Source organism: Centruroides vittatus, unplaced genomic scaffold (assembly GCF_030686945.1).
Source record: "Centruroides vittatus isolate TY-2023 unplaced genomic scaffold, ASM3068694v2 contig_371, whole genome shotgun sequence".
Classification (NCBI taxonomy): Eukaryota; Metazoa; Arthropoda; class Arachnida; order Scorpiones; family Buthidae; genus Centruroides; species Centruroides vittatus.
Window position 1 is genome coordinate 1,460,561 of NW_027122194.1, and position 18,957 is coordinate 1,479,517.

Sequence of the window (18,957 nt, forward strand, 5' to 3'; positions counted from 1 at the left end):
GTGTGTTTCAATTATAAAATTTTTATATTTGTAGCTTAAAGAGTCTTTGGAAATATTTGACAGGCTATTTGCAGAGTTTGAATTAAGGTATGAAATTATGTAATAAAATAATTTTAGTACATGATTGTTTCTTTTTCTCTTTTTTTGTTCTTTAGAGGTAAGCACAAAATTGCTATGTAGAACTTAGCATACAGAACACTTTTTGATGAATAATATAGACTTTATTTTGTACAACAGAAATGAATTTTGAACTATTTGCCTCTCTTCAATCTTTATTGTACAATTTGATAAAGCTGCAGAATAAATTACAGTAAAATTAACAATTATATCTTACATATGTGTAAAACTCACAAAAAATAAGATTATATGAAATTCATCACTATTAAATAAGTATTTTAAAATAAAGGGAGGTAAAACAAGTAAAACTAAAATAAAATTATTAATAAAACAACTATAAAGTATTATTTAAAAGTGATAAAAGGGATATACCTGTAAAACAGATAAGTTGAAACTTGTTTAAAAAGGGGGAAAACACATAAAAACCTTAAAAAATAATCAATAAAAACTAAAATAAAAGGTGTAAAATGCTTCACTGTATGTTTATCAGGTAAATTACCATATGGTAAATCCTGATTTCATATAATTACCTGATTTTATGACAATCAATCTACTTGTATTAAAAACTTTTTGATTAAATTACAAAATTAATTAAAATGTGGTTAATTAGTTTATTTTGCTTTTAGGTTTAAGTGCCAAAAACATCAAAAGATGATTTTGGCATTTATATACTATTAATAATTATAATATAAACTTAAAAATATATTACTATAAAAATATCTTATTTAAATGCAAAATATAACTTAATTAAGAAGTTTATTCAACTTACAGATATGTTCGCATTATGGTTCCAATTAAAACTTTGAAAGAATGTCATCTTCAACAAGAAATTATTGTTTTATTTTCTGAAACACTTCAAAGGTAAACAATCAGTTTTTTAAAAATTATTTTCCTTAAATCTAATATTTTCAAAAAGGAAAAGATTTATATAATTATATTGCAAGAAATGTGTATATAGAAAAATGTATTTAAACTATAATTAAGAATATATTAAAATGTTGCATTATTCTAAAAGTTTTAGTTGTCTTTTGATAAATAGAAATTAAAAGACATCCAAAATATTTATATCTAAAAATAATATATTTGATTTAAATTAACATTTTTAATTTCATATACTTATAAATGAATTTCTAAATAGTTTTTAGAAAAATCAGAATTTATGAAGAATTTTGTGTAAATATTTTATTTGATACACAGTTCTTTTATAATGAAATATTTTAATATTTTCAGAGCTTTAAGAATTAATCTTTTCACACAAAATATGGTAGATGATTGTGATCCTTCCCTGATGTTTACTGTTCCAAGATTAGCTATTGTATGGTGAGTAAAATTTTTCTTATTAATAATCAAGAATATTTTTTATATTAGTAAATAATTTTTATTAATAGTTTTGTAAATTAAATGTAGTGTATTCACTGTATTGTCTGTATTTAAAATAATGTTACTTTTAATGAATTAATTACTAATAACAAAATCTAGAAATATAGAAGAAACTATGTAACTGTAATTGAAATTATTTATGTATTATTTGTTTTTTAATTATTGTTTTATCATCAGTGAACATTTTAACTGTTTACATAATATTGCAAAGGCATAGCCTCTAATAAAAAGTTTTCACTACAAAAGAAGACTGCTTTGTTCCTGGTGATTGGACATGACAGAAATTAGCAATTTTGCAATAGTTAGCAATTTTAATTCTGTTCAATAAATTAGTTTTGGAAATATTTTGTAAAATTGACTATTTTACAATCTATAATGTATTTTAAATTAATAATGTTATAAAGTAAAAACATTAACTTCCTTTAGTGTAGGTTTGTTTGTTTACTTAGTATTTTTGGACTGCAATTTGAAAAACTTGTAGACCTATAAATTTCCATCATCATCCATTTGTTCATTCAACTGTTCTTTGTCCTTCCTTAATTTTGAGAATGGAGTTAGATAGATGAAATCTGAGACCAAATATGGAAACCTTAGGGGAAGGAGGCCCTGATTAACTATATACAAACATCCAATGCAAATCAGAAGTCACGTTATTTTAATTCAAAACTTTTCCTTGAAAAGTGTTAGATAGATGATTGGCATGACTCTATTGTTAAAGGAAAAGTATGATGTACAGGGTTAAGCCACTACTAGTTTGAGGTGGTGAGCATATATTTTAAATTCAATAAATTAAAAACGTGATTAAAAAATTTCAGCTCAGCATTTATTATTTGAAAGAACTTTATTAAATTTTGAAAGAAAATTATTAAATTTTGAAAGAAATTTATTAAATAATAATGTTTTTGATCAGTTTAACTGATCTTCAGTTATGATAAAATAAAATGTGAAAAAGAACATAAATATAAAAATTTTTAAATGAACGATAACAAGTATTCTAAAATAAATAAGTAAATAAATAACCAAAATTGTAGTTGAGATTAATAAATAACTACAGAAATAAAATAAACAATAAAAAGAAAAAATAGACAAACCTCACAATCATATTACTGGAACTTGTGCATCTTTATGTTATACATCATTCTTTGAATTTGAGAATAAGGTATACTTACATGCAGTGGTGATATTCGAAATAGTTAACAAAGGGTTCACTAGCAGAAAATTTTTCCCTGACAATCACCGACAAACGAAATGGAAGTTTTGGCTAGAAATAAATACAATACCTTTTCTTGCGATATATCTAATAATCAGTGGCGTATTTGGAACGTAACGAGCCCTGGCGAAGACCAGGTAACAATAGTATATTATTGCTGTCGACCTTTTTTTTTTAGGCAGAGAAATTTTTTCACCCCGAATGGCACTGCTGATAATAGACAGATGTCATCATCTCTTGAAATACAATATCCTTTTTATTTTGCTGTCCATAGCCTGACACGTCTTCCACAGCCATCTTGTATTATCTCGCGCAAGTGAGATTGTGGGATCTTTCTTATGACTGGATCTAGTTTCAAGAACTCTCTTGAATCGATCGCGATTAAACCTCGTTTCAGTCAAGATTGAAACGGTCGAGAGGGATCGCACCAAGGCATAGTCCCTGACCTTGCTCACAATCTAGATTGAAATGCTCGGTGCAAACGGGGTATAAGGCTCTAGTTTAGTAGTATTACAGAGTCTAATATGTATATTTTAATATATTTTAAAAAAAAAAATAACAAAACCACTGAGAAATGTTCCGTGTGTTTAACAAGGTTCGGAAAACTGAAAATTTTAACAACGGGTTCGGCCGAACCTGTGCGAAGCCGCTGAATATCACCACTGTTTACAAGAAAGAAGCATACCTATGGGCAGTCTCACGCCAGCGATACTTTGTGAACCTGTGGTGCGACAATTAGAAAACAACTTTCTACCCAAAATTTTATTTCTGCAGTTATTTATTTATTAATCTCAACTACAGTTTCTGTTGTTTGTTTATTTATTTATTTTAGAATATTTGTTATTGTTTATTTTTAAATTTTTGTATTTATGTTCTATTTTATCATAACTGAAGATCATTTAAACTGATTGAAAATGTTATTATTTAATAAATTTCGTTGCTGGATTTTTTAAAGGTGTGGTTTTTTTTTTATTATAATGTATCCAATAAAATAAAATAATCAACCATTCCAACTTCAGCAAAAATTCTTTAATCCTAAGAACGTTTTCAAACGCATTAAGCGTCCATCTTCAGTTACATCTTTAAATTAAATATGAAATTCGAACTAATATTAAATTCGAACAAATATTACATAAATTAACGGTACGATTACAATAAATAAATAAATACATAAAAAATAAAAAATAAAATAAAATAAAATAAACAGGATTATCGTAATTTACAAAATTATGTCAATATTTCATCAACAAATAAAAATAAAATAAAAATAAAACAAAAAATAAAAACGAAACTAAAAAACAACGTGCGGTTTAAACCAATCACGGATTATCGCTATATTTCTTTACAAATGCCTTCATCCGTCATTAAAGATTTAAAACAATATCAGCTCTAGGATTTATCGTACTTCTATGTTTAGCCCAAATCATCGCACAAAGATTTCCAAGCTGTGGAAAGCCCATCAGCGTCCCTATAATTAATGCATTGCGTACTTCTCTGCGCTCTGTGGATCTCCAATTTTTCGAAAAATTTTATTGCGTGTCTCGATCTAGTAGCCCTGATGATAGAGGCTTGGTCCCAAAAGACCGTGATGCCTTGCTGCTTAGCATAACTGGCCAGGACGGTACTATCAACTGATTTTTCCACCGATCGCTTGTGTTCATTAATCCTCTTTTTTAAATTTCTCAAAGTTGCCCCTATATATACTAATTTAGAATCGAACCTATGATCCCTTAATGGTATCGAATAAATTCCTGTTAGTGAGTTACGCTCATACTTCATCTTATCATTCCTTAAAAGCTTGTATATGGTCGGATTACGTCGATAAATAACCTGCAAATTCCTACTCTTGGAAATCCTTTTAACTAACGGCTTAAGAAAAGGAATGTAATCGAGGATCACTTTCTCTCTTGGTTGGTTTCTACTCCTCCCACTCGTTCGGTTATGGTGTTTCTTGATGAGAGCATCTATTTTTTCTGTTCTGTAGCCATGTTGCAAAGCCGTTGTTCGGATGTATTGTAGCTCTTTAATTGTATCTAAAACATTGGTGCAGTGTGTGTGCGCTCTCTGTATCCACGAGCGAAATACTGCCATCTTGATATGCCCCGGGTCTGCAGAGTTCCTAGGGATAACGATTGGGACTGATATCGGTTTCCGATAGACATTCGTGCAGATTTCCCCTCCTACACATGTTATAGTGAGATCCAAGAAATTAACACTATTATAACTTTGCTGATCTAACTCTAGAGTTAAACCATAGGGGTTTTGATTCATTAAATCTATAAACTTTTTGATGTTGCGATTGTCCTTCCACACGATAAAGATGTCGTCCACGTATCTCACGTATAATAAAATATCATCTCCTACTATCGGGAGAATACTGCTTTCTAGCTTGCGGAGTACCAATTCGCAGAGTATATAAGACATAGGGCTACCCATCGGTACTCCTCGCCCCTGTATATAAGTTTTGTCCTCGAAGCCAAAGAAAGATGTGTGACATATCAAGTCCGCTAATTCCAAGATCTGGGTGTGGTACTTTGCAGCGTTCTTAATATTGGCGAATAAAAAGTCCCGCAAGGCACAAAAGCAAGGAGGCAGCTTGATGGAAGGGTATAATGCCTTGTAATCTAATACCGTCAAACACTCCTCATTCATGAGCGTAACATCCTCAAGTTTTTGGATCAATTCTATCGAGTTTTTGATCGAAAACGGCGAAACTTGCATATTACTTTGTATAAATTTAAGAAGTACTTTTTCTATCTTGAACGTCGGAGCATTACACTTTTCCACTACAGGGCGTAATTGGGAACCTGTTTTATGCGTTTTTCCGAAAGCAAACATTCTCGGAGTCCTGGGAGCTTGTAAAGTGGCAGCATCCATATGTAGCAATTTCGCTAGAGGAGTTAGGGTGAATCTTATCACTCTTTGTTGCAATGCTTCCAAGTAATTATTCGGGGCAAGATGACATTCCGTGCTGTCGATGTATTCATTTAACTTTTCCCTATACGAGCTTCGTTTGATGAGTACAAGACCTTTCGATTTGTCCGCCTTTAAGAGAACCACATCATTTTTTTGGAGCCATTCCTTTGTTTCCTTAATGCGCTGTTGGAAAACTATATTTGTTGAGTTGTTACGTTTTACTTTTTCGGCATATATTCTTGTTTTCCATCTGTAATAATCCTGTGTGGTTAATTTCATACCCTTTATGAGATTTTCAACGTTTGGTATAATACTTTCCGGGCGTATTAGCGGTGTCGGAGCAAAAGAAGGGCCGTGCTCCAAGGCGTCAATTAAACATTTGAAAATTTAAAAAAGAGGATTAATGAACACAAGCGATCGGTGGAAAAATCAGTTGATAGTACCGTCCTGGCCAGTTATGCTAAGCAGCAAGGCATCACGGTCTTTTGGGACCAAGCCTCTATCATCAGGGCTACTAGATCGAGACACGCAATAAAATTTTTCGAAAAATTGGAGATCCACAGAGCGCAGAGAAGTACGCAATGCATTAATTATAGGGACGCTGATGGGCTTTCCACAGCTTGGAAATCTTTGTGCGATGATTTGGGCTAAACATAGAAGTACGATAAATCCTAGAGCTGATATTGTTTTAAATCTTTAATGACGGATGAAGGCATTTGTAAAGAAATATAGCGATAATCCGTGATTGGTTTAAACCGCACGTTGTTTTTTTGTTTCGTTTTTATTTTTTGTTTTATTTTTATTTTATTTTTATTTGTTGATGAAATATTGACATAATTTTGTAAATTACGATAATCCTGTTTATTTTATTTTATTTTATTTTTATTTTTTATGTATTTATTTATTTATTGTAATCGTACCGTTAATTTATGTAATATTTGTTCGAATTTAATATTAGTTCGAATTTCATATTTAATTTAAAGATGTAACTGAAGATGGACGCTTAATGCGTTTGAAAACGTTCTTAGGATTAAAGAATTTTTGCTGAAGTTGGAATGGTTGATTATTTTATTTTTATATTGTCTCTTCAGTAAGGAAATGTGGTTTTTTTTTATTATAATGTATCCAATTGATACAAAATACTTGTATGTGGATATTCTCACAATTTGCATATTAAAAAATATGTAAATAACAAATGGGCAACTTTTTAATGTGTCTTACCAAAATCAGTATGTTTTCAAAATTCAAAAACTTAATTTTAAAAAATTGTCAAAAGAACAAGAAATTTTATCAATGTATGGATTTGACTGATTGATTAGTGATTTTCAAAACTGTATTTATGAAAAGTTATAGCTAACATTATTTAAATGCTATTTTATTAATTAGCAAAATTAAAGAATTATTTCTGACTTTTTCACTTTATGTAAGAGATCATATTCATATTTCTGATTTTCTTGTTTTGTATTTTTTACTCTTTTTTACTCTATACCTCTGATGTTATCCTCATTTTTTCTACTCTTTATAGGTTATCATCTGTATCATCCTCTATATCAGACATGGGCAACCTGAGGACCTCAACTCGTGCATCCCTTCATGACTTTTTCTGTAGCCAATATTATCAAGATTCTTAAACATATATATATGTCCTAAATAATATACAAGAATCTACATTTTTAATAAACAAAAGTTTTAAGGCTATAAGTTATTAAATTTGAAGATTTGTTATCTATTAGTATTCACAGATATAGAATATTCTTTATGTAGTATCTCATATGTTCAATACATAAGTTCTGATTTCACAATAAACAGTGTTGTGTGGCCCTTTAGTATAGAAAGATTGTCCATGCCTGCTCTATATTAATATTATATTCTCTTTTTATGTAGATTCTGCTAAATTAGTTGATATTACTCCATTTTTGTTGTAGTATATATTGATACTAGTTTTCCTATGTATATTACTTTGTATTTTTTTTGCTTTGCATCATTATTTTATATAATTCTTGATTTTTTTGTTGTTTTTTTATTTTTATTATTTTTTTAAGAATGTCAAATTTAAGATGACATTACAGTATACTCCAACCAAAGCTGAATTATCAGGCTAGAAACAGCTGTATAATTGTCTTATAAATTATTTATTATTGTAGCCATTTCTAGCCCAATAATTCAGCTTTGGTTGGAGTATTGCTTTAATGGGTTAGCTGATGATGTTTGTTTATGATGATACAGTATGTTATGAGGGTAGCATTGTAAAAGTATTTTTAAAAAATCTTTACTTGTTTAAAAACTGGCTGTATGTAATGAAAAGCATACACAAATGTATACCCAAAAGTAGTAAAAGGAATAAAATTATTTAATGATACGAATGTTCTGTGCATATGTGCACAATTCAAACGACTTCAAATCTTTGTTTAAATATGTTTGATTGCTTAATGTTGTTATGTTTGGCATTCGTTAAGATATACTTGACAATATTCATTAGAAACAGACAAAAAAACAGTTATATCATTAAATAATTTGAGTTTTTTTAATGGTTTTGGGTATATTTGTGTGTGTTTTTTAGTATTAGAAAAAATATTAGGAAAGAAGAAAGTATGAGAATAAGCTGTATCAGAAAATAAAAGGACCAGAATTAGCAAAACTAAAAATAGAATATAATTTGAGTATTAGTTATAATTCTAAACATAATTTGAAGATCATTAATCAGTCATTTAAGCCTATGAACTGATGCTGCTTTGTTTACATTATATATATAAATTGAATTTTTAAAACAATCAGGTTTTGAGCTTTACAAATAGACTGGGTTTGATAAGACATTTTAATTATTAAAATGTCTTTTCAATTAAAAAACAAGTAAATAATGATTTTACATTATTTACTTGTTTTTTAATTATACATTTTGAGAATAAGAGGAAGGCATTGTAAAAAATGGTAAATAAACAAAAAAATATTTGATTTTCGCACTGAAAAACTGAATTTCTTTCAATCTGTAGAAAAAAAAATGTTATATTTAATTTTTTCATGTAAATAACTGATTTAATTGTAAACATTAACTGATACAAACAAAAATTAGACATTATTCCAGACACAATATTAAGAGTCTGAACATCAATAAATTTTAAACATTATTATTTGTTTAATATTTTTTGTTTTATTGAAATTGCTTTATAGAATTATGTACCTTTACATTTTAATCTATATTAATTGAAATATTTTATTTATTAATATGTTTTTTTTTTTTTTTTTATTATAGTGGCTTGATAATATATTCTGATGGACCATTAAATGTTGATAATGGTTGCTCTCAAATGTCTTATATGTTCAAGCCTTTTTATTGTACACTTTATGAAATAAGGTAAGATTTATTTGTGCACTGTAAAAACAAATTATTGTTCAATCTGTCATCTTCATATTTATTACATATTAAATGAATTAATATAAATATTTATATTTGTTTTAATTAAATTAAATTTGTGTGAGATTCTGTTTATTAGAAATATTTTATGAAAGGATATGAATTTAACTTGAGATTAAATCTTAGCAAAAGAAATATACCTTTTTAAGGAAAAAATAAATAATTATATTACTAAGCAAATATCAATAAAGGTATATTACTAATGAAATGAGTCAGAGGCTGGAATTAAAAAAGAAACTCCCTTTTTAATTTCAACAAATCAGTTTGATGACCAAGAAAGCTTTTTTATCTAGATTGATAGATCATTGTCAGTTGTTAATACTTCAAAAATTATTTTAAAAATTTTATTAAAGTGAATCTTATAATTGTAATTTTTAATGATTTTAAAACTATATTTAAACCTTTTTTCAGAGAATTGCTTTGGACACTTTCACCTGAAGAACTTAGCATTTTAGAAAGAACATTATGTAGCACAGATGATTTTCATACTGTTAAAACTGAATGTGCAGTTGCAAGTGATTATCCTGGTAATAAATTTCAAAATTATGTAAATCTCTTTCTTCAAAATCATCAAAATTGTCAACAGTTTATTTTGGATTTTTATGGTTGTCATGTAAATACCTCACAGAACAATCAGAATTTAGTTGATTCCAGCAATACTACTAAAACTTGGCAGACTGAAGAAGAAAATACAAGAGACATAAACTGTTTTTCAACAAATAATTCAACATTGGACAATTATAATAGTGATTTGCATTCAACAATAACTTTTGGTTGCTCAGATAATGAACAAAACTTTGTTAATTCAGATATTCCAAATTATTCTGATGTGACATTTACTGAAACTAGTAATACTGCTCAATGTATATATAGTGAGAATTATTGCAATAACAAGACTGACACTTTGTCAAAACTTGAAAATAGTTTTTCTACTACTTGTACTGATTCCAACTCAAATGATCAATTTTGCAATGAGACAAATCATATTTCTGAAGTAAATGAAAACATTACATGGTCGTCTTCAGATGTTCAATATTGTGAGAGAGATGATCAGCTCAATAATTTATATGTATCATCCAAGGATGTTCCACCGTACTTTGATACAAATGCTCAATCAAGGAAAAATGAATACGAAAATTACAATGTAAGTAGTTTAAATTTTAATTTTTAATATGTCTTATATCATAAAACGGAGTTCTATTGCATATATTATTCAGTAATTTTAAACAAACCTTTAAGGTTCCTAAGAAGAGTGCTTTAAAACCTCAGAAGGTATTGCAATAAAATATTCATAATTTCATTATCTCAGTGATAGTTAACCATAAATATCTGTCAAATACTAGCATTGATTTTACTGAAATTTGGGTATATAAGTTGCAAGTAAAAATTTTTCAGTAATATAATAAGAAATGATTAATATTGCCATTGTTATAGAAACCTATAGACACACTTTGTTGTTTTAGTATCACTGAATTGATAGCATTACATTTTAAGTTTTGAGAATTTGTACAGAAAAAGTGAAGTAATTTAGTGCAATAATTTTGATTTTTAAGAATTTCTGTAAACAAGTAAAATTTAATATTTTTGAAATTGTAAAAATATAATTTCTTTCATATAACCCATGGATTATTTGTATTTTAAAGTCAGTTTAGAAGCAGGTATAGATTGTGTTCTAGTAGTTTTTGTGGATTATATGTAGGAAACTATAGTACAGTAAAATCTCACTCTATCTTTCCTGGATATGTAACTTTTCAAGAAACATCATTCAATTTCTAGGGTCTTTGAATAAATCTTATTTAAACTATGGAAATTAAACCTGTATCAATTATTTCTCAATTTATTATTTTTTCATATTTATTGGTGAATTTTTAGTCCTGAAGAATGTTAATTCAGGACTTAGTTTTTAAGAAAAATCAACACTCCACGCACAAATATTAGTATGCATTGGTACTGTTAACAGTAGTTGATGTTTTGTAGCAAGTGATAATTTGAACTGCATACAATTACCTTGCATGCATCTTAAATGCAATGAACTGGAAAGGAAGAGTAGTGGTAATGAAGTCAATCCCAACAAGTTGCTATGGCAAGTTATATTGAAACACTTTGTGTTCAAGTCCATAAATGTTTTTATATGCTCAATATATCATCAAAGAGACCAAACAAAAAAGTAAAATATTTTTATTGTATAAGAAAGAAACATGTCTATATGCTTTTGTGAAAAGTAATTGCTGCTGTTTCTTATGTATCAAAGAAAATTTTTCCTTTTTACTTCTGCTTATTTTTATCTTTCATAAATGTGAGTGCTAATATTTAAAAGATGATGATAAATCTTGCCAATATGATGGATGAACAATATTTTGTAATTGACGAGACTATGTCTTGTCTCTAAAATTGCATTGCTGTCAACAGCTGCACACCTTAGAGGTATGAAGGAGTACAGTACATGTCAAGGAGTTGTAATTTGGCACAGAGTATTTGGTGCCCAAGTCATGTGCACATAAAATAAACCAGACTTGTAGGTAGTCAGGGGACCGAGAACTGGGTCAAAAAATACAAAATGATGAGACTGTTTCTGCAAACAGGCATGAGTGCGAGATTTGTGCATGCATTGCTCACACTCTCCGAGACATAGTCTCATCCCAAAAATGGCTTCACTGTTTTACTTGTTTGTTCTTGAATTATAGAAATATCTCTTATTAGCTGTAAGCATGAGAGAGGTCTTTTTTCCCCTCCTGTGTAAAGATAGAGAAAAAAGGAAATTTCTCTTTGATTTGCTAGTTTTTTTTTTTATATCATTACTATCAGTTGCACTTCATCAATCTATCAAATGTCGTATCGACATTTAATCCATTTATTATGTTTTTAATTTAAATCCAATTTTTTTTTATAAAATTGTTCATCATCTGGATCCAATCTAACTATTATAATAATGTTAGTTTTAATTTAGATGACTGGATCATTTCATTAAAAAATGAATGACAGATTTCGATAACTTTTAAAAACTTCACAAAAAATAGAAAGAAAGTTAAAATTAAAAGTGTGTTCACATTTGCGTGAATTTTGCATATTGAGGTAGATGAGAGTCTCAAGATAAAGAGTGTTGTGATCTCTGCTGCAAGACTTTCATGTCCCTGAAGTGTAACAAATGTTAATACCTGTTTTTAGATATGTCATCATTCTAGTTTCTTATTCATAAAGAATATATTATTGTTTGTTTTCATCTAAAGTGATAATATATTATAAACAGTCCTGCTTAATATAAATGCTTAATACTGCTTGTTTTCAATATACATTCTAATATTAATTATATTATTTATGTTATTGTCTGTTGCAGTAGATAAGAATGAGAGATTTGATTCTGGATTTTAAAATTTTGTCAAAGATTGTAATCTTATGAGAAGACAGACACAGCAAAGTAGATTATATGTTAATAATGGACATACCACTTCCTCCAATAAACTAGTAATTTGTCAAAATGATTGTATAATTCCTCTTTTTTTAGAAAAAAAATAAATGTCCATAGTATATGAAATTAAAACTCAGAAAATTTTTCAATGCTAGTTTAATGCTTTAAAATTCATTGTATATAAACTCATGTTCAAAAACAAGCATAACCATTAATTTGGCCTATAACTCCAGCACTACTGATCAGAACACACAAAGCATTGTATTCTTCATTTGACAAAACAATTGAGAAGCAAAAATTCAATCTAAATTACATCAAGATAAAAAAGACAAGACATATTAAACATTGCATAAATTTTTTTGTATAGAAAATTATTAATATAGCATATAGTTTTTGTATGCATACATGCTGCACAGTGATTGCTCAGATCTAATTGTTAAACGGAGGGCTATATTCTATCGAGTGGGAGGAGTTGGTAAATTCTGATCGTAGCGGGGTAAATGTTCGTGCTTAGGGAAAGGGATCAACAGGTTAACAATGACAATAAAGAATTCACAATCATCAAAAATTCTTTCAATTCCACTCTGATTGTACAGATGTAAAATTTTATTCAAATTTTTACATCTGTACAATATTACTATTATATTATATTAATATTACTTTCGGTATTTACTGAAAGACAATTAACACCAGTGCTTATATTGGATATGTGGGTAGCACAATTAACACCAACTTATTGTCACATAACTTTTGCATTTTTAAGAAAACATATTTTCTCCTTTTCTCTGGAAACTACAAAGTTGCAGTTGGTGTTTCTAGTTCCAAAGTTGCAGTTGGTGGCAGCACATAATGCAAGTAATTTATCAATAATTTCATATCTGTTTAGTGATTGCTTAATGTGAACTGTTAATATATCAGTTTTCTCCAAATAGATTTTGTAAATCTGAAACTTTCACTTTAACACCTTGATTGGGTAAAAAAATACCTGACCAGGACTTAATATTTCCACAATTAGAGCAGTCTGAATAAATAGTAATAAAATTGGTTTTACATAAATCAGTTTTAACTAAGATAACAGAATATGAACCAAAAACATTACAAATGATCTCTTCTGTTTTGTTTTGTCATAAGAATATCTTTTGTCAAAATATGTTAAGATTAATTTTGAAGTGCATTTGTGTGACTGAAATGAGTAATTATGTTTTACAGAATGCTAGCTCCAAAATGCTTCTTTTAGTACTAATTTTTTTAATTTGTCTACAAAATAAAAATTAATATGTTATAACATAAATATTAATGTTTACCTGCTTGAGCATACAATACATTTTGAATGAACTCCATATGTAAAGAATTAATGTTGGGCTAAAGTGCACTGGTAATAATGCAATGTTGCAACTTCAGGATGTCCACTTACACCTATTACAGCTTCTACACTACACACAATCAAGTATAATATGTACTGTACATACACATTACACCATCACCACAAATGCTGTGCCATTAGCAGCATTTGTGGCAGGAATGTGCATGTGCCATTATCCTATGTCCTATTTCGGTTCACAAAATAAAGGGCAAAATGGCCATTTTAGAAAAAAATATAAGACAGTAAAGGATTGTCTTAAATGAAGGATATATGGTCTCTATATGTATATTACATACAATTATTTATAGATATAACGTAATAAAGCCCAAAATAATGACAGAACTTTGTTATGACTATTGTAATGTTCCAGCTCTCTTCTTTCATTGACAAATTGATATCTAAAATTTTGTAATCTTATGTGATTACTATCTAGGTTATATAACTACTGGTTAAAGGCTTTTAAGCTGTAAATTAAAAAGTTTTTCTTAATATTATAAAGTTTTAAGTAACTTTATTTTATTCCAGTTTCTCTCTGATTTTGTTTTATTCCTTATTTCCCTGTCCTAATTGGGCTGCAATTTTCAAAAATTGTAGTCTGTGTGTCCTTCCTTTATTGAGTCTTTGAGAACAGAGTAGATAGATGAAAGTTGAGACCAGAAAGCTTAGGGGCATGAGGCCCCAATTAACTATATATGAACTTATGGTTTGGTAAGAAGTCACTTTATTTCAATTCAAAAATTTTTTCCTGAACAGAGTTAGTTAGATGACTAGCATGACACCATTGTTAACAGCAAAAGTATGATGTGCAGGGTCAAGACACTAATAAAGTGCTTTGTGACAAAAAATTGCAGCCTGGCATTGTTATGATGTCACAATAAATAATTGCTTGTTTTGTTTAATGAATAAATTTTTAAAGGCTTTATTTGTGAGCTGAGGATGGCCACAAGCTTGATGAAAATATTGGGTTGTTCGGAAAGTTCGTAGCGATTTTTAAGAGAAATAAAAGAAATTGTTTTAATACTAAAAATATACTTTTATTCCATTATGTATGCGCCATTGTTTTTAATGACGTGTTGCCATCTATGGGGCAGCTTCATGATACCCTCTTCGTAGAACTTTCCAGTTTTTTCTGCGAAAAACTGATCCACGTGGTTTTTGCAAGCTTCCAAAGTATCAAAGTTTTTATCATGAAGGGAATTTTGTAGAGAACGGAACAAATGGTAGTCCGATGAAGCAAGGTCGGGTGAGTAAGGGAGGTGGGGTAAAACATCCCAGCCTAGTTCCAATAATTTTTGGCGTGTTCGTAAAGACGTGTGAGGTCTGGCATTATCTTGGTGAAACACAATGCCTTTTCTATTGGCCAGTTCTGGACGTTTTTCTTTAATTGCCATGTTCAGCTTATCCAATTGGGAACAATGCTTATCAGAATCAATTGTTTGATTCTGTGGAAGCAGCTCGTAGTACAGGATTCCTTTCCAATCCCACCAGACAGTGAGCATGACCTTCTTTGGATGAAGACCGGCCTTTGGAGTTTTTAATGGTGATTCATTTTTCTTACCCCAAGATCGTTGTCGGCTGATGTTGTTATAAATGATCCACTTTTCCATCACCTGTCACTAAACGCTTCAGAAAAGGGTCATTTTCATTTCGTCTTTTAAGAGAATCACAAATGGAGATGCAATCCAGTAAGTTTTTTTCCGTTAAGTCGTGAGGTATCCAAATGTCATAACGATTCACGTATCCAAGCTTCTTTAGATGTTGAAATACAGTACTGTTTGATGACTTCACTATGTCTGCAATCTCTCGAGTTGTGTAATGAGGGTTTTCATCCAATAATGCTTTGATTTGGTCTTCTTCAATAACAGGAGGTCTTCCTGAGCGAGGAGCATCTTCAAGGCTGAAATTACCTGTTTTAAATTTTGCAAACCACTTTCAAACAGTTGATTCTGATACAGCACTCCCACCATAAACATCACATATCTTTTTTGCTGTTTGTACAGCATTTTTGCGTTTACGAAAAAAGAAAAGAAACAAGTGTTGATAATGCACGTTGTTCGCATCTATTTTTGCAATGAGCCAAATTAAACGCTATTTGAATAATCTTAACGGTTTTTTTGTAACGGACGTGTCTCAAGGTCATTTATCGGAATATTCATTGGTTTGTACAATTCTAATCATTTTTGCGTCAATCGGTGTCTCAACTGTCGGCTATCAAAAATCGCTACGAACTTTCCGAACAACCCAATATTACTTTTTGGTTACTTGATCTTAGCAGCTTGATCTTTTTTAACAGAATATAAGCTGATTATACAAAAATTTATCAGTGTAAATTGTAAAATTTAAATTCTGTAATTATTTAATTTACAAAAAAATAAAACTTTTATAACTTCTAAGGCATTTTGTTTATTACTTACACATGCTGACAAATAATAATTTTAAAAATCTTTTACAGCTAAATGATAAAAATTGCAAACTTAAGAAAGAAATCAGTAGACAAGAAAATAATCCAAGTTCCAGTAAAACAATAGTAGCATCTGTCTCTTCACAGACAGATGACTCTCTGAATAATACTTCAAGTAAATTAGAAACAGAGTAAGTAATTATTATTTTTAATATAAAGCGTATTTATTAAATAATGGAAAAGTTTCTGGATTTAGTTTTATATTATATTATTAAAAACAATTTTTAATCTTTTGTTTATGTTTAATTTTCTCTTAATATCCTTACACATCCCTACTTTATTTATAACATATTTAATATTTTTACTGTTTAAATTTAATTTTTGAATCTGTTATGCATTAATTTAAATTTTATGTTCCTATATTTGATTATCACTGTTTAACAACTCTTTTTAGGAGAGTAATAATTTATTCAAAATTTGCATAGAAACTAAAAGCTAAAAGATATGCAAATGAAAAATATGTTTTAAATACATTGTTTATTTTTTAAAGGTGCAAACGTATGTAGATATGAATACGTTTTAATAAAAGTTTTTGTTTTTCAATTTCTGTATTTGGATTAAGATAGCATTTGGAAAAACTATGAAAAACTTTTAAATGAAATAAGTACAATGGCATTTTTTAGGATTACAGCACAGTGGCATAATTTACAAGGACTGTGCATTGTCAACTGTGTCATAATTGCTATCTTTTCATTACTATTTTCTTTTTATTATTATTATTTTTTAAATTTATTTTTATAATTTTACTTACTTTTGCACATGTTTTATATACAGTGGAACCTCACTTAAGCACCTTGCATAACGAGTAATTCACATAACAAGCAAAACAAATTGTAAAAATATGACTTGTTTCATGAGCAATGTTTTGCATAACGAGTGACCAGGAGAGGGGAAGTCCCAGATTGTGAGCATGCTCCATCAGTCTGTGTTTAGCACCTGTTCCGCTAGCATCTTAGTGTTGCTTATGATCACACATTTTTCCAAACTTGTGTTCACACATATTACATATAAACATCAATAACCATAGCCCATTATATAATAAACATGCCAAATGATATGCCAAATTCTTGGGCTATGTAAAGGCTATAATTAAATATTAGAAATTAATTAATTTGACTAGAGGTGGGCAGTTATACTGCCATCGTATTAAATTTAATGGCCAATTCCAAATTAAATTTTAGAAATGTCTAAATTAAAAATTAATTATTTATATTTATTAAAATGAATACAAGATGGCAGCATAACTGCCTACCTCTAGTCAAATTAATTAATTTCTAATATAGAAGTTGCACTGAAGTTTTTATCTCTAAAACATGAACGTTGAGTGCCGCCATCTTGTAAGCCTAGAAGTTTGACAATGGCATTTGGAACATCAAGCATGATTCCAATGACATATTTTGGTATGTTTATCAGACATTATCTGTGTTTTTTTTTTTTTATTTTTTATTTTGCAAATTGAATTTGCATTTCAGGTTGGTTCATTTCATGCTAGAAGAAAAGATGATGATTCACACTCCTTAACAATGTATATTGTATAATTGTCTTTGAATAAACATTATACATAAAATATTTGAGTTTTTTTGGGCATGGAACACATTATTGTATTTTACATTAATTTATTAGGGAAAAACTGTTTCATTTAATGAGTGTTTTGCATTGAGTAAGATTCTGGAATGAATTATGCTCGTTAAGCGAGGTTCCACTGTATTTTGTTATTGTAGTACAGAGTTGTTTTATTCCACATCATTTAAAACTAATTCAGTAAGTTCATCCATATTGTCGAGATTATGTACTTTTAATTTAATTTTCTTTCACTTTTTCATCACAATTACTTCCTCTTTAGTATATCAAAGTCTACACATCTATTGACTATAAATTTTTAAAATATCTATGCAGTGTTCAAACTGATAATTGTTTACAGTGAAAAGAAGCTTCACTGTTGATGATAGCACTTTTCAACATAATTACAAAATTTGCTCCTGTGGTACGAAAGTAGATAGCCATCAGTAATAAAATATTATTTTGTACTATTTTTATCTTTGACATACACTGTATTGAAATCTTATAGTAAGAACTGTATGAACTGGCTGCTGACCTATCTTATTAACAAGATCATCTATATTTTTGGAAATTGAATGTCATAAGCCATAGATAATTCTCAGAACCACATTTGGCTTCAGAGTATGCAGTAATTTTTCAGAATATTGTTTCTACAAATAGAAAATTTATAGTATAATAGTGTTATTTTTTAATATTTTATTAAGGAGATTTAATTTGTTATAATATAATAAACATCAAACTTCAAAAAAATTGGAAAAAGATTTTAATATTCTATATTTGTAGTAGATTGGAATGAAATAGAAATGTGATTGTTTTTTAGACTCATGCCCATTTTCAAGAATTAAGAGAAACAAATGTGATTAGAACAATATAATAAAATGGAAATGTTTCCATGGCAATATTTTTATCCTTGTCATTATGTTGCTATAGTAACTCTGATTAAAAATAGAAACTGTGAATATGAAAATTCAGACATTCATGAAACCTTTAAAAATGGCAAAAACAATTTAATTACAAACATTTTTGGTAATTTTCATTCATTTTTAAAGACTATCTTCAGGTGGCATACAAAATCAAACTTAGTGAAAACATAGTATAATGGATAATTTTCCAAACATAGAATGCCAGTTGG

At 28.8% G+C, this 18,957-nt stretch overlaps 1 protein-coding gene across 1 annotated transcript in view; it reads left to right on the top strand.

Moving 5' to 3' along the window:
* Positions 1 to 18,957, top strand: part of LOC136975395 (lateral signaling target protein 2 homolog) — a 62,814-nt gene that overhangs the window by 34,296 nt on the left and 9,561 nt on the right. Inside the window, exons 5-10 of the mRNA XM_067270437.1 lie at positions 35 to 87; positions 889 to 978; positions 1,348 to 1,437; positions 8,874 to 8,975; positions 9,447 to 10,179; positions 16,257 to 16,396. Coding sequence (XP_067126538.1) covers positions 35 to 87; positions 889 to 978; positions 1,348 to 1,437; positions 8,874 to 8,975; positions 9,447 to 10,179; positions 16,257 to 16,396 — 1,208 coding nt within the window. The remainder of the gene's footprint in view (positions 1 to 34; positions 88 to 888; positions 979 to 1,347; positions 1,438 to 8,873; positions 8,976 to 9,446; positions 10,180 to 16,256; positions 16,397 to 18,957) is intronic.